The sequence below is a fragment of the Clarias gariepinus genome, chromosome 8 (genome assembly GCF_024256425.1).
Source record: "Clarias gariepinus isolate MV-2021 ecotype Netherlands chromosome 8, CGAR_prim_01v2, whole genome shotgun sequence".
Classification (NCBI taxonomy): Eukaryota; Metazoa; Chordata; class Actinopteri; order Siluriformes; family Clariidae; genus Clarias; species Clarias gariepinus.
In genome coordinates this window covers 27,867,075-27,882,113 of record NC_071107.1, presented here as the reverse complement: position 1 = coordinate 27,882,113, position 15,039 = coordinate 27,867,075, and the positions used below count along the sequence as shown (strand labels likewise).

The following is a 15,039-nucleotide window of genomic DNA, read 5'->3' as shown; positions in this document are numbered from 1 at the left end:
GATATTCACTAATGGCATAGTTCTGGTTCACTTCTGTATATGGCCCTGTGTAAATGAGCGTGTGGGTGCCATGCCATGTGATGTACCCTGCATACAGGATAAAGCAGTATAGTGATTTAGGGAATGTGTGAGAGTGAATAGTCGCACGAACACGTGACTTAGTTTAATAACCCAGATGGCGCGAAAAAAGTACCATTGTGCGCACGCGTGCCGTTAGACAAAAGTCACATGACATAAAAAAAATAAGCAATAATTTGAGCAGTGTAGCCTAAATTGTGAACGTACATGTCCTACACTGATTACATGGCCTCTGGATCTAACTGACGCAAATACACAAACACATCGTAGCAACAATCAACCTGACAGAAATCCGTCGTGACATATAGTCTTTTCTAAACCTCGTGTAATTTCGTATCCCTCACATTAGCGTCGCTTGACCGTCCATGGTCCACATGGAATGACAACATCCTACCGCGTGACTGCAAACAGGACCCGCCCACTTCCTTTTTGCACTTTCCCGCGAAAGGTTCTCTGCATAGCTAGTGTGGAGAGGCAGGTTAGCGTTCCAAATATTAATTTTGTACAACTAGTTATGGCAAAGCAAAGTTCCATTTTTAATTTTTTTACAAAGTCGCCTCCAGCTGTCGCGAAAACAAAATCTAATCCGTCTCCCACCGAAGCAGATTTACCTTCAGTTACTAAATCCAGCAGTTCCCCGAAGGAGGAAGCTAAACATGCAGCTCCCAGTAGTAGGAAATCTGCGGAAAAATCCACCAAGATTCTGGCTAAAGTCGGTCATGGCAAAATCTTTGGACAAAGAGTTACGGATGCAAATCAAAGGTGGGGGGAAAATAAACACTTAAGTTTGTCATACGTTTGTGGAGAATGCCTGCAGTCGCTTTGTTTTGCTGAGTAACATTTAGGCTAATGGCATCAGTAGGTAATGCTATCCTAGATAACTTAAAGCTACTGAGATACTTACTTTGGGGAAAAATTGTTTTTGTTTTGTGTGTTTTAATATTTGTAAGTTGTTATAGTATGATGAATGTTTCTGCGCCCATGTAACAACCCCTCATTGCGCCTACTTACTACCTAACAATATTATTAATATTTTGCATTTAATAAGCTTTAGAGCCAGACGTGCAGTGTAATGTAAGTACCGGTGTTTCTTACATTTAGTTTCCCCGTGTTTCCTCTGCCGCATATAGAGTCAAATTATGACGTCATTCAATACGTTACGTATTACAATACGTATTGTAACGTATTTCTTAACGCACCCATACAAAGTAATAAAATGTAATTTCGCTGTCTGTGCTTTGAAGGATAACTTAGACGTTTTAAATTGCTGGAAATAGATGATTGCTGGAAAAATACAGCAAACACTTCCAATGATTGGAGGACATGACGTATACATAAAAAAAAATATATATATTTTAGATTTTGTTATAATTTTTTTTTTATTTAAAATGTAACTTCTAAAAAAACTACTATTAAAATATTAGAATATTTTCTATGATCACTCAGAAACAGATTCATAATATAGACATGTTAAACTTCTGAAAAGTATGTAGATGGAAGCCTGATGTTCTCTAAAATCTCTTGGTTGACTTTGGATTAGCGGTGTCCTTAATCGATTGGCTGCGGGTCGAAATCACTTAATTCTTTCTCATCGGTTGTCTCTCAACTGCTCGATCAGTTACTGTAAACTCTAATGTTGTGATGGTGCAAAACATCTAAGATAACAGCCACATCAGCATGCTGACTCTTAAAAAGACGTCAGATTTGCAATATGCAAAGGTTTTTTTTAAAAAACAATACCACATGGAGGGACGTCTTCCAAAACTGGCACATTAAAACTTTTTCACCATTTAAGAACAACGCACAGTGAATAATTTGAGTATAAAATGGTTTTCATTATATTCAGGTCAATTTGAAAAAAAAATTCAACTCCTTGGCATGTTTACATAGTCATATCATTAACAAAAATATTTAAAACAGGGTTGCTTAAGTTTTACTGTTTCACTGTTTCACTGTTTCAGTGTTTTAAGTTTTGTATAGTTATCATGATGGAGTTCACCTTAATTTCTTCATTTTGTTTTACTATTGTTAATAAGTTAGTTTTTAACAAGCTACCCTGATCAGTGCACTGTTTCATGTCACTGGTGAATTCTGACTAGCGATGGGACCTATTTCATAATCGATCATTGGTTTTAGTAAACCAAGATATGGTCAATTAGTAATGGTGTTTATCAACACAGTACAATGCTTCTTGCACTTGTTGGATTTCCTAACAAAATTAATCCCACCACCATTCACTATTACAGTACTAGAGTACATTGCACATGCATTAGTTAGGATTACTTGCAGAAGCATCTATATATGCACCCAGATGAGAATGGGTTCCCTGTTGAGTCTGGTTCCTCTCAAGGTTTCTTCCTATTACCATCTCAGGGAGTTTGTCCTTGCCACTGTCGCCGTCGTCCTAGGCTTGCTCATCAGGGACAATCATATAATTTTGATTCATACACATTCACATTTTATACAAACTTAATTCTTTTGATTGTGTAAAGCTGCTTTGTGATGATGTAAATCGTTAAAAGGGCTATACAAATAAAATTGAATTGAATTGAATATATATTAAAGTTACAAGTACCATGTGATGCATCATCCGCAATTGTACAGAACTGCAATGTACGCATATGCACCTATCAATATTATACATGCACAGTACATTTTCCTCAGACATTGAGAGTTTATGCTGCACGGTAGTTTGCTGTGTGCACAGAAAAAAATGCAACATGATATTTTAGGCATTTTTTAACAATTAAAATGTATTGACATTTTTCATAATCGATCACTTGAAATGCACAGGAAATTTATTATTGATGATTGTCCCATGATGTAAATCAACTGAAATAGGATTTTTTTTTATCTGTAAAGTTACAAGATAAGTCAAATCAGAACTTTTAATTATGCAGAATAACATAACACAGTTATGAGCGTAAAACTGTCATTATTTCTCTATATAATCCCCTGCTACACTTGTTGCAGTGTTTCACTAGTGCTAGGATACCATCAATGTAGAAGGTTATCTCAGTAGGCTGGAGCCACAGTTTGATTGCTTCTTCATGTCTGAACCATTTGGCCTCCCAGGAACTCCTTTAATGGCCCACACATTTGGAACTGGCTGGAGTGAGGTCATGGGAGATTCTTGTAATGTCCAAGTGGTCTTCATAAATGATTGTGAGTGTAGTAACCACAGAGTGTCCTCTCCCACATGTTGGCGACAAAGCTAGTCAATTTTTAAGGGTCAGGCTTTCCACTTTTTGAATGTTCACAGGGGCAGTTGCAGTTGGAAAAATCGTCATTAGTGGAAGGATGTTTGGACCTTTTTTTCAGCATGTTGCCTGCTTACTGGATCATGACATTTACCTCATAATAATTAGTAATTGATAATAGTAATTATCAAAATTTGTACTGAATGACCAGGGTTTTTTCACTACTTTATGGTATTGGAGCAATTCCCTCAGTGCCATGGTTGTAGTTGTTATTACATAGCCGTAAGTGGACCAGCACCAGCAGGTGACATGGCTTCCAGAATTATCATTAACTGTGGAAAGTTACATTTATCTTAAACAAGAAATTTGGACCACTGAGCAACAAACTTTTTTTTTTTCCTTGTGGAGGTAAATAAACATCTTCTGGACAACTGTCAAGTCAGCAGTCTTCCCCATCTACATTGTTGCATGTCTTAAACCACACTGAGAGAAGCACCAGTGAATAGTAATTTTCCTTAAACTCGAAATGGAATATTCTGATATTTTGTAATATTGCTTTTTTCGATTTTCCAGAGTCTTTAGCGAGAGACATGTAAAATGACATAAAGACTTCATAAAGTTTATAAAATTGTATAAGTTTTATAAAAAATAAAATTTATGAAATTTAATTTTTAAGTTTGACAAATTGAAAACTTAATTTGTAAGAAATGTTTTGTATACTCCTAGCTCTTCATTTTCGCTAAATGCGGGAGATTTGGTATGGGCAAAACTAGAAGGACACCCATGGTGGCCCTGCATGATAGTGCCCCATCCGATGAATGGCCAGCAGATGAGGGGCCGAGGACAAGATCAAAGAGTGCATGTCCATTTTTTTGATGAACCGTCATCAAGGGGTTGGGTCAGAAAGAAGTACATTCAGGACTACAAAGGTGCAAATAACATTTATTTATTATTTTTAATATAAACTAGAATAGATTAAGAAATCTAACATCAAATGCATTTTGGTTATTCCTAACAGGTTCGGAAAGCACTGATGCAAAACCAGGTGGTTTGTTCTTCAGTGGCAAGCCTGAAATTCGCAGGGCAATGGCGTTGGCAGACCGTGTGCTGCAGGACAGTCCTGAACAGAGACTAAAGATGCCTGTCTGTATGGATGCCTCTGATGAGGAGGCAGATTCCAGTGAAGTGATGGAGGTAAGAAGCAATGTTAAAGATATGAACTGCATCTTAAAAAAATTAAATATTGTAAAAAAAAAAAAATTCCTTTGTAATAATATTTAAAAAGTGAAACTCTTATAACTCTTAAGATTCATTCATTGTTTTCATTTTGATGATTGCTGCTTGTAGCTTAAGAAAATTAAAAATCCAGTATTTCAAAGTATTTGCATATTTCCTATGATCAATCAAAGCAATATTTTTGGTCTACAAGGCCCACCTCCACAATCTAGAACCTTTCCAGTCAGACACCACCCATATACAACAAAAATAATAAGTTTATAATATTTAACTTTGTGCTTATTTTTTTGGATTAAATTATTAAATAATATTAAAATGTTTGCAATTAACTGTTTATATACTGCTGTTTAAAACACACGCGCACACACACACACTAGAATAGCGGACTGCTTATTTTCTTTTTACAAGAAAAAATTTCAGAACAAGAAACAAGATTTAAATTTGTGCTTTGTGAAATCACTTTTTCTGTAGGTTGAAAAATCAACAGCCTCAGATGAAGAAATGTCAGAAGAAGAGGTTCAGAAGGTAAAGCCTAGCAGGCGTTTGTCACGTGCTGCAGCAGAACATGCTCACAAACCCAAACGTCGGCGTATCGTGGTGGCCTCTGACAGTGAGGACTCTGGTGAGGAGTTCAAGCCAGATCAGGCAGAAACCAGCAGTGAGGATGAAGATGGTGTTGTCAGTGTTGAGGAGGAGAGTATAGCGGAAGAGAGTGTATCTGAACCTGAACCAGACAGTCCTGTGAAACCTGTAAAACGAAAACGTGCATCAGAGAAAAGTGCTAAAGCAAAGAGTACACCTATAGTTTCAGAGATCAATAAGAGGAATCCTGTGAGTCTTGCAGTTAACACAAAGTCACGTCTGTCTGCTTTTTCTGCTCCAGAAAGCTTTGAGAGTCAGAGCAGTGCTGCAGGAAACTTTGATGGGACTGGTGTGTGGGACCATGAAAAATTGGATTGGTTGCAAGATGGCAAAAGAAAGGATGCTCGGAGGAGGCGTCAGTCAGATGAGGACTATGACCCAACCACTTTATATGTGCCTGATGATTTCCTCAACAAGGTTACACCTGGTATGCGTCGATGGTGGCAGCTCAAGTCAGAGATGTTTGATACTGTTATTTTCTATAAAGTAGGCAAGTTTTATGAGCTCTACCACATTGATGCTGTGATTGGTGTTAATGAGTTGGGACTTACTTTTATGAAAGGCACCTGGGCACATTCTGGTTTCCCTGAGATAGGATTTGGTCGTTTCTCTGATGTGCTTGTGCAAAAAGGTTACAAGGTGGCACGTGTAGAACAGACGGAGACCCCTGAAATGATGGAAGTACGATGCAAGGCTATGGCCCGCCCCACTAAATTTGACCGTGTAGTTCGGCGAGAGGTTTGCAGAGTAATTACTCGGGGTACCCAGACATATAGTGTACTTGATGGTGCTCCATCTGAGGCTGACAGCAAGTATCTGCTTAGTGTGAAAGAAAAAAATCTGGAAGAAAACGCGGGCCAGTGCCACATATATGGAGTTTGCTTTGTTGACAGCTCAGTGGGTTCCTTTTATGTAGGCCAGTTCCAGGATGACCGTCACTGTTCTCGTCTTCGTACCTTACTAGCACATTATGTGCCAGCCCAAGTGCTATTTGAAAAGGGTAACTTGTCAGCTGAGACACGAAAGATCTTTAAAGCTGCTTTGTCCTCAGCAATGCTTGAAAGTCTCAGTCCTGGCTCACAATTCTGGGATGCTCAAAAAACTCTGAAAACCTTGGCAGATGAAGATTACTTTAAAGAAATTAAAGTAAAGAGCAGTGATTCATGTTCATTTCTCCCTAGTGCTCTAAAAGCAATGACTTCTGATAGCGACTCGCTAGGCCTTACTCCTAAAGAAGGATATGAGCTGGCCCTTTCAGCACTTGGGGGATGCATATTCTATCTTAAAAAGTGTCTGGTTGATCATGAGCTTCTTTCCCTGGCTAAGTTTCAGCAATATGTTCCAGTGGATGTGGAGAAACCACAGTCGGAGAATGCATCAAATTTCTTTGCTCAAACTTGTCAACGCATGGTGCTGGATGGAGTGACACTGGCCAACCTTGAGATTCTCCAGAATAGTTCTACTGGAGGCACAGAAGGCACTCTGCTTGAACAGTTGGATACCTGCTGTACTCCTTTTGGCAAAAGGCTGCTAAAGCAGTGGCTTTGTGGTCCCCTCTGTAACCCAGCCTCCATTAATGATCGTTTGGATGCACTTGAAGACCTAATGGCTGCTCCAGCACAAGCTTCTGAGGTTACAGAACTCCTGAAAAAACTTCCAGATCTTGAACGGTTACTCAGTAAAATCCATAGTATGGGTACCCCCCTAAAAGGACAGGACCACCCTGACAGCAGAGCAGTCTTTTATGAGGAGATAGTCTATAGCAAACGCAAGATTGCTGACTTCCTTTCAGCACTGGAAGGGTTCAGAACCATGCAGGAAATAGTCACAATCATGGAGTCAGTCTCAGTGGAGTTCAAATCTAAATTGCTGCGACAAGTAGTTATCTTAAAAACAAGAAGCAATGAAGGCCATTTTCCCGATCTTAGACCAGAGCTTACCCGCTGGGACACAGCTTTTGACCATGAAAAAGCACGAAAAACTGGTGTGATTACGCCTAAGGCTGGCTTTGACCCAGAGTATGATCAGGCTTTGAGTGGCATCAAAGAATGTGAGGGAAATCTGCAAGACTACTTGGTTCGACAGAAAAAGAGACTTGGCTGCAAGAATCTGTCTTACTGGGGCACAGGACGAAACCGCTATCAAATGGAGGTTCCAGACAGTGTTTCTGAGAGAAGCATACCAGAAGAATTTGAGGTGAGGTCCACAAAGAAGGGCTGGAAGAGATACTCAACAAAAGAGATTGAACAAATGTTCTCAGAGTTGCAGAGCTGGGAGGACAAAAGGGATGGTGCACTGAAAGATTGTATGAGACGACTATTTTACAACTTCGATAAAAACTACAGAGAATGGCAAACTGCTGTGGAGTGCATGTCAGTTCTTGGTAAGGAGAAAATATTTAGTTTAAAAAATTTTCCTCATTTTGTTAATTTCATAATTACAATTTGTAATCCAATAGAACGCTCTAAAATGCTGATTGAATGAATGGGTGTACATGTTCCTAATAATAAGTTTGTTAAGGGGAATAGTAAGTTTGTTTAAACTAATATATGTATACTGTGAATGAACAAGCATGAAATTGCTGAACAGCCCAGAATATGTTTTAGATTTTAGATAACCCAAAGTACCTATATTTAGCTTCTATTACCACTCATGGCATTCCCTCATCAGATTCACAAGATGCAATATGTTCCAGTGGATTCAGCAATATGTTCCAGTGGATGTGGAGAATATGAATATGTTCCTGTAATGAATATGTTCCTGTAATTCAGTTCATATAAAATGCTTCTCAAAGTTCAAGTGGCAGACATACATCCACTTTTTTTAGAGGAGACTACATTGTCAAATTGAAGCAATTAATCCATTACTTGGGAAGATCAACAAGCAGATGAGACTTGGTGGGGCCAAGAAACACCCCAATTTAATGGGCATTATATCAGTGGAAAACCTTAGACTGATGAGTTCCAAATTTGTGACCTTTTTTTTCTATCTGATATTTCTTTGTTAGAGGTAAAGAGGGTAAACACAGTTCCAGAATGTGTGGTTTCCACTGTGAAGCATGGAGGAGGAGGTGTGATGGTGTGGAAATACTTTGTTTGTGACACTGTGGGTGACAAAACTAAGGGTACACTGAACCAGCATTTTGCAGTGACATGCCAAGCCTTCATTTATTTTCCAACACGACAATCGCCCCAAACACATCTCTAGGAGATGTAAAAGATGTTGTCCAAAAAGGAGAGTGATGGAGTGCGGCATTCGGTTGACCGGGCCCCCATAATCACCTAATCTAAAACTAACTGAGATGAGAGTGAAGGAAAAGCAGCCAATGAGTACTCAACACCTCTGGAAACTCAAAGGTGTTGAAAAATTATTCCAGGCCACTACATAAGGCTGACTGAGAGAATGCCAAGAGTATGCGAGGCTGTCATCAAAGCAAAACATGGCTTTGAAAAATAAAAATATATAAAATATATTCTGGGCAGTTTAACACATTTATGTTAATCTAATGATTCCATATTTGTTCTATCGTAATTTTAATGTCTTCATTACTCATTTTTAACTTTTAAAGTCAATAGCTTTTTTAACCATCACTTAAAATGCACAGGAAATCAAACAATAGTTGGCTACAATTTATTATTGTTCCATTAGTAATTATTATTCACTTATTTGGCAGCGGAGCAGTGCATAAAATCATTCAGATATGGACTAGCAGCTTTTTTCACAGTGAGTGAAAAATTTTATGTCAGTAAACAGAAAACTTAGGTGTAGCCTCACCAAAAGGGAGCAGTTGAGGAATGGAAAAAAAAATAGCCTGATTTAGTCAGTCCTGGTTTCTACCAAGGCACTACAAATGGTAGTATTGTCATTTGGTGTTTGTTGGCCCTGTTGACACTATTTAATCATTAGTTGTAGTGCTGCATGATTTATTTCATAAAAATCTAAATTAAAGGTTTTTTTTCCTCCCATAAATTTTCTGATTGAGATAATTTGTGCCATAATTTTCTGTCAGCCTAGATAATAACAATTGAGTAGTACATTTAATAGATAAATATTGCAGATTAAATCTGAATTGCAATATATTTCAAAATAATCTGTGCTTTCTATTTATTTATTTATTTATCTTTATTTAATTGTGCAGCCATAATTGCCTGACTTCCATATCCCATTTGATTATTTTTACTGACTATAACCAAGCATTATTATAAATCATAAAGTGCTTGGCAATCGTATATATTCAAGTGTTGTTGTTGTTGTTGTTGTTGTTAGTTAAATTAAATCAAATCATTAGAACCACCAGTCAAAGCTAACTGATGCATTAAAGATTTGAATGAGCTTTTTGTCCATAATATTATTATTATTATAATTCTTTTTTAACTTCTTTTGGCTTTGACCAAAGTTTTTAGGCAAGTAAATGGCATTTTCTTAAGAAACTCCAAGAAGACAGAAGAAATCAGAGCACTTAAATGCTGCCAGCTGATATATTTGAAATATATTTTAATTATTTCTAACTTTTGATTCTTTGGATTTTGTTATATGCTACATTTAGAGAAGGTTTGTTTTAATTTGCAACATTTCTTTTGTAATTGGGTATACTTTACTCAAACAATAAATTATAGGCATGCCCAAGTGATCCTTTTGAAATCCTGTTTTACAATCTAATAAATACAATAGTGATTTACAATGTCTGTGCTGTTGCAGATGTGCTGTTGAGTTTGTGCCGATATAGCCAGAGTGGAAATGGGATGATGGTAAAACCAGAGATTGTTCTACCAGGAGATAGCCCCCATTTTTCCCCTTTCCTTGAGCTCCGAGGATCCAGGCATCCCTGTGTCACCAAAACCTATTTTGGTGATGACTTCATCCCCAATGACATCTTTATTGGTTGTCATGCAAATGATGAAAGTGACAGCGCAGATGAGAAGAAGATACTAGCACCATGTTTACTTGTCACAGGACCAAACATGGGTGGCAAGTCCACTCTGATGAGGCAGGTTAGTTCAATCTTGTGAACTGTTTGGGCACAATTCCAATTTGTAAATATCTACAGTTGTTTGCTTTAGCTAAAACCTATTTCAGCTTATTTATTTTGGGGATGTGGGGCAAATATTAATTTATGTAAATGTAAAAGGTATTTAAAATTCTTTTAGAAAAAAAAAGACAAAATGGGAAAACAAAATGAATTATCTAACTGTGTGATCGATAAGTAGGATTTTTGCTGTATTTACTTTTTGTCCAAGATTTAAAGCTTTAAGAGAAACAGTTGTTGTTTAGTTTCATATTGTTTTAGTTTATTATTTTTTGAGAAGAAGAAGAAATGGAGCCCTGTGTATTTTTGCTGTAGTGTGGCCTGGTTGTGATCTTGGCACAGTTGGGTTGCTATGTGCCTGCCGAAAGTCTCCGCCTAACCCCTGTAGATCGAGTGTTCACTCGTCTTGGTGCCTCAGATCGTATTATGTCCGGTGAGTTGCCTCGCATTATTGTTTACTGTGTCCTTAAAGTGCCTGTTCAGGGTTTAAAGTGAATGTTATGTAAACAACTGAATGTTCAAATGTACCTGTTCTGTATCATTAGGAGAGAGTACTTTCTTCGTAGAGCTTAGTGAAACAGCCAGTATCCTCCTGCATGGGACCACACATTCACTTGTTCTTCTTGATGAACTGGGTACACATCTTTTATATTGTTTTGGCATATCCTTTTAGTGTTTTTATTTTTCTACTTCAAAGCCTGAACTGTATCCAACACACCCTCTTTACCACATTTAATATGATTGGCTACAGGCAGGGGAACAGCCACATATGATGGCACAGCAATAGCAAGCTCAGTGGTAAAGGAACTGTCAAATAGGATCTGCTGCCGAACGCTGTTCTCCACTCACTACCATTCCCTGGTAGAAGACTTTGCTCAGGACTGTTCTGTTAAACTTGGTCATATGGTGAGTCTAATCTATTTTTGGCTTAGAATAATATGGATCTCATGATGACGATTAATCTACTTGGTGGAAAAACACATGGGCCATAAGGTTGTGACAATTCCAACTTTGATATTCTTTATACGGCACACGTTTCAGATTTTTATTTGTAAAAAAAAAAATTTGAAAACCGTTTATCATTTTCCTTCCACTTCACAATAATACGTCACTTTTTGCTTATCACATAAAATCCCAATAAAATACTTTTACATTTGTGGTTGTAATGTGACAAAAAGGGTTACCCATAGGTGAACTGCAAGACACTTTTTTTTATTTTTTTTTTTTTAAGTTAATTGCTGCTGCTGTTCATTTGCTGTGTGATGGACAGTTGGATCTATTTATATTGATTAAAAAGTCCAAAGCACATCATAATTATTGACCGATTTTGTTCTGATGCCAGTTTGGAATTATTGCCCAGCCCTACTTTGTACACATCCATTATACAACATGATTAAAACAAAATTTAGACAGGCATTTTCTCAAATGCATTACATGGCTTCTAAACATTTTCTTTTGAATTTAGACTTGTAAGCCACACAAGCCAAACATTTTTTTGCAATTTTTAGAATCCATTGTCTTGTTACATAAAATGCAGCTGTTCACCAGGCACCTTTATTGAGAAAGGGAAATTGCAAGTTACGGAGTCTAGTCTAATACATTTTAAATGGTCATGAGTGAAATGTTAATTCATGTCAGATTTTTAATATGCACTTTCTGTCATGCTTACACTTAGGCCTGCATGGTGGAGAATGAGTGTGATGAGGACCCTAGCCAGGAGACGATCACTTTCCTGTACAAGTTCATCAGTGGTGCTTGTCCAAAAAGCTATGGGTTTAATGCTGCCCGCCTTGCCAGTATCCCTGAAGAGGTGATCCAATCTGGGCATTGCAAAGCCCGTGAGTTTGAGAAGAATACCGTAGCTCTGAGAATCTTCAAGTAAGAAACAAATTCTAAAAAGATATTCAGATAAGAATTTAATTAAGAATTCTTACATGTCTCGTTTTATATTCTTTCCTTAGAAAAGTGTGTTTGTTTGCTGAAGACCCTACAGCTGACCGTGAACACTTTGCCAGACTGGTTCAGATGATTGACAATGTGTAATAGGAAGGGAAAACAAACATGTTCGTACTCTGTACAAGATCATTGTTCTTTAGTTGGAAAGTTAAATATTTTCACTTTTACTAACATGATCTAATAAAGTTTATTCTCACTAGTGCATACTGTCTTTTTTTCATATGATAGATATTTGCATGCATCCACATAATGATGTAATAAGTATTTTATAATATATTAAGACTCACTGTCATGAAACATGTATACAATTTAGGCTTAAGAAGAAGCCAGTTGCCAAACTTGGTTATAGGCAAAAGCCGAAGCTTCAACAAAACATGAAACTGCTTTACATTTTCTGTAGCAGAGAGAGGTGGAGCCCTACCACACACAACACTTTTCTTGGTTACTTGGAGTATCTTTCCAGTACCACTCCACATTCAACATATTTAACAATTACAATTACCGGCATATTGAATGTTTCAGTTGCATGGTTTGTAATTACAAGCCATAACAGGCCAGCTTTGCCCTCAAAGGTCTTCCAATTATCTATGAAGCCCACATTATTTTTCGGAGCACCACCTGGACATCCAGTGGTTCAGCAACCATAACCTGCTGTAAGCTATGTCACCACGTCTCGTTGGAATGGGACCAGAGCATATTACGTCATCTGACATTGCCTTCGCTAATTTGAACACCTCTGTAAAGTTACTCTTACTAACTGATGAAGGTGCATATTGTTAGCTCCAGCATGTACCACTATCTTAGAGAACCTATTCTGTCCTAGAGCCCTAAGATTACCTGCTATGGCCGGTGCTCTGGCTCCCGGGATAAACCTAACCACTGCCGCTGGTGCCCCTAAAGGCCTAGCTAATTTCACATGTCTCATTATAGAGTCTCCTATAACCAGAGCTCTTTCATGTTTCTCAGTGGGTGCATCACTGAGGAGAGCAAACCTGTTGGACATGTGAAGCGCAGAAGAGGTGTGCTACGGTGGGCTAGCCTTAGAATTAAAATTTTTATTTGTCACATACACAACCATATATAGAGATATGCAGTGAAATGCTTACATGACTGTTTGTGTTTTTGAAAAGGAAAAAGGAAGTAAGGAGGCAAAATGGCAATTGGAATGAATAAAAAATATAAAATATATAATCTACAATTTTGTTACAATAAAATAAAAGACAAAATAAAGAACAAAGTAGAAAACTGGCTAATAAATAGGTCTCGTAGATCTTCTGTCATAAACAAAAAAACAACAAAGCAAACAAACAGCCAACTGATCCAGAGGAGGTGAGAACTTTTTTCAATATCTATCCCTACATACAGGGCAATCTCGTGATACAACCTTGGACCAGATGCAATCTTTTGGAAGGCTGTCAAGTTACTGTATCTGGAGGAATTTTTGCTAAAATGAGGGGAAACCCAAACAGCAATTTAAATGACTTAAAAGTGCCTTACCTGCAAAATAGGGTCAACAACCTCAGGACACTTTTTGGGAAAGTTAAAGTAGACAGACTCTGTAAGCAATTTAGAAGCCATATGAAATGTTATTAATAGAGAACAAGGGGGCAACAGCAGAAAATTTGTCCCATATGGAATGTGGACCTCTTGGATGGACATTGTCTAGATCGTCTTTTCGCACATCTGCCATCTACCTGCTTATTTATTTATTTATTTATTTCGCCTTATTGGACCTCTGGGGTCCGTTCTTCATACGTCGCTAACTCAGTTAGCTGCATTTGATTGTTGTGGATTTGTCCTGATCTTGGATTGTTTCGTTCTTCAATGCGCTTTTCGCATTTGTTGTCATAGCAACATATCCGTAAGCTTGAACCTGCTCGGAAGCAGGGTTATTTCATGTAAACAGGATTTAGGCTGCGCTCCTGGCAGGTTATGATTGGTTGAAATGGCGAGGTCACATCTGATTGGTTAAAGAGCACGACTGACATGGACTTACTCACGTGGGAAAAGAAAAGTATATGCCCCCCTGCCATGAACATGAATATATATTTATTTGCATATTTTTATGAGCATTTCAGCGCATAACATGTGTTACAAAAAAAAGTTGAGCCGCTGTTTTTCCATTTCGTCAAATTTGTTAATTTTTTGCTATAAGGTTGGGCAGTTATATGGTATCCCAAGTTATTTAAAAATAAATTTATGTCTTAATTACCTTATAGTTTTTTACAGTGGTGTCTCTGTTAGTAAAAATGTTAGCACGGGTGCTATAAAAAAACAGCACATGATCCTCCTCAGTCTGTGCTTAAACTGACACTTTTCTAATCTAAAGCCACAAGTCACAAGTCATAACTTTCCATTATCAGCGCTAACAATGAAGAACCTAGCAGTCGCAAGCTCTTACAAAAGCATAGCAAGTTAGCTTTGTACAAAATGATAATTCAATAAATATATAACATTAACATAAGTAGTGCTTTTTGTCCAAATACTTAAAAGTATACGTTTCTTTATCTAAGAATAAACTTAATTAAATGGTGACCTATGCATACTGTATGTCTACTGCCTTGTTGTCATGTCATATTAACCCCATTGAAAATCTTTGGGATGTGTTAGAGAATGCTTCATGCAGCGGTCTGGCTCTGCCTTCATCAATAAAAATGGATAGAGATGAAAGCAGTGACATTGCATAAGGAGGTCCAAATAAATTTGTGTGACTTTTAAAAATGCATGTATGTATATATGTATGTACAATACCGATTAAAAGTTTAAACACAACACTCTAGGCAAATAAGTAAGAATACCAACAACAGTCAGTTGTTATTTTAAGACACGAAGGTCTGTTGTTCTTTAACAGCTCTTGCAAGAACAGGATTGTCAAGTGCATTTGCAAAACCCATTAAGCAG

At 37.5% G+C, this 15,039-nt stretch overlaps 1 protein-coding gene across 1 annotated transcript; it reads left to right on the top strand.

The window, feature by feature from the left end:
* Positions 1-525: 525 nt before the first annotated feature.
* On the top strand, positions 526-12,338 carry msh6 (mutS homolog 6 (E. coli)). The gene is made up of 10 exons (XM_053502616.1): positions 526-840; positions 4,005-4,207; positions 4,297-4,472; positions 4,986-7,539; positions 9,855-10,147; positions 10,498-10,615; positions 10,728-10,817; positions 10,934-11,088; positions 11,858-12,060; positions 12,144-12,338. Exons 1-10 carry the CDS (start codon positions 593-595, stop codon positions 12,223-12,225), a joined length of 4,122 nt encoding a protein of 1,373 aa, XP_053358591.1. The 5' UTR covers positions 526-592; the 3' UTR covers positions 12,226-12,338.
* Positions 12,339-15,039: the final 2,701 nt, after the last annotated feature.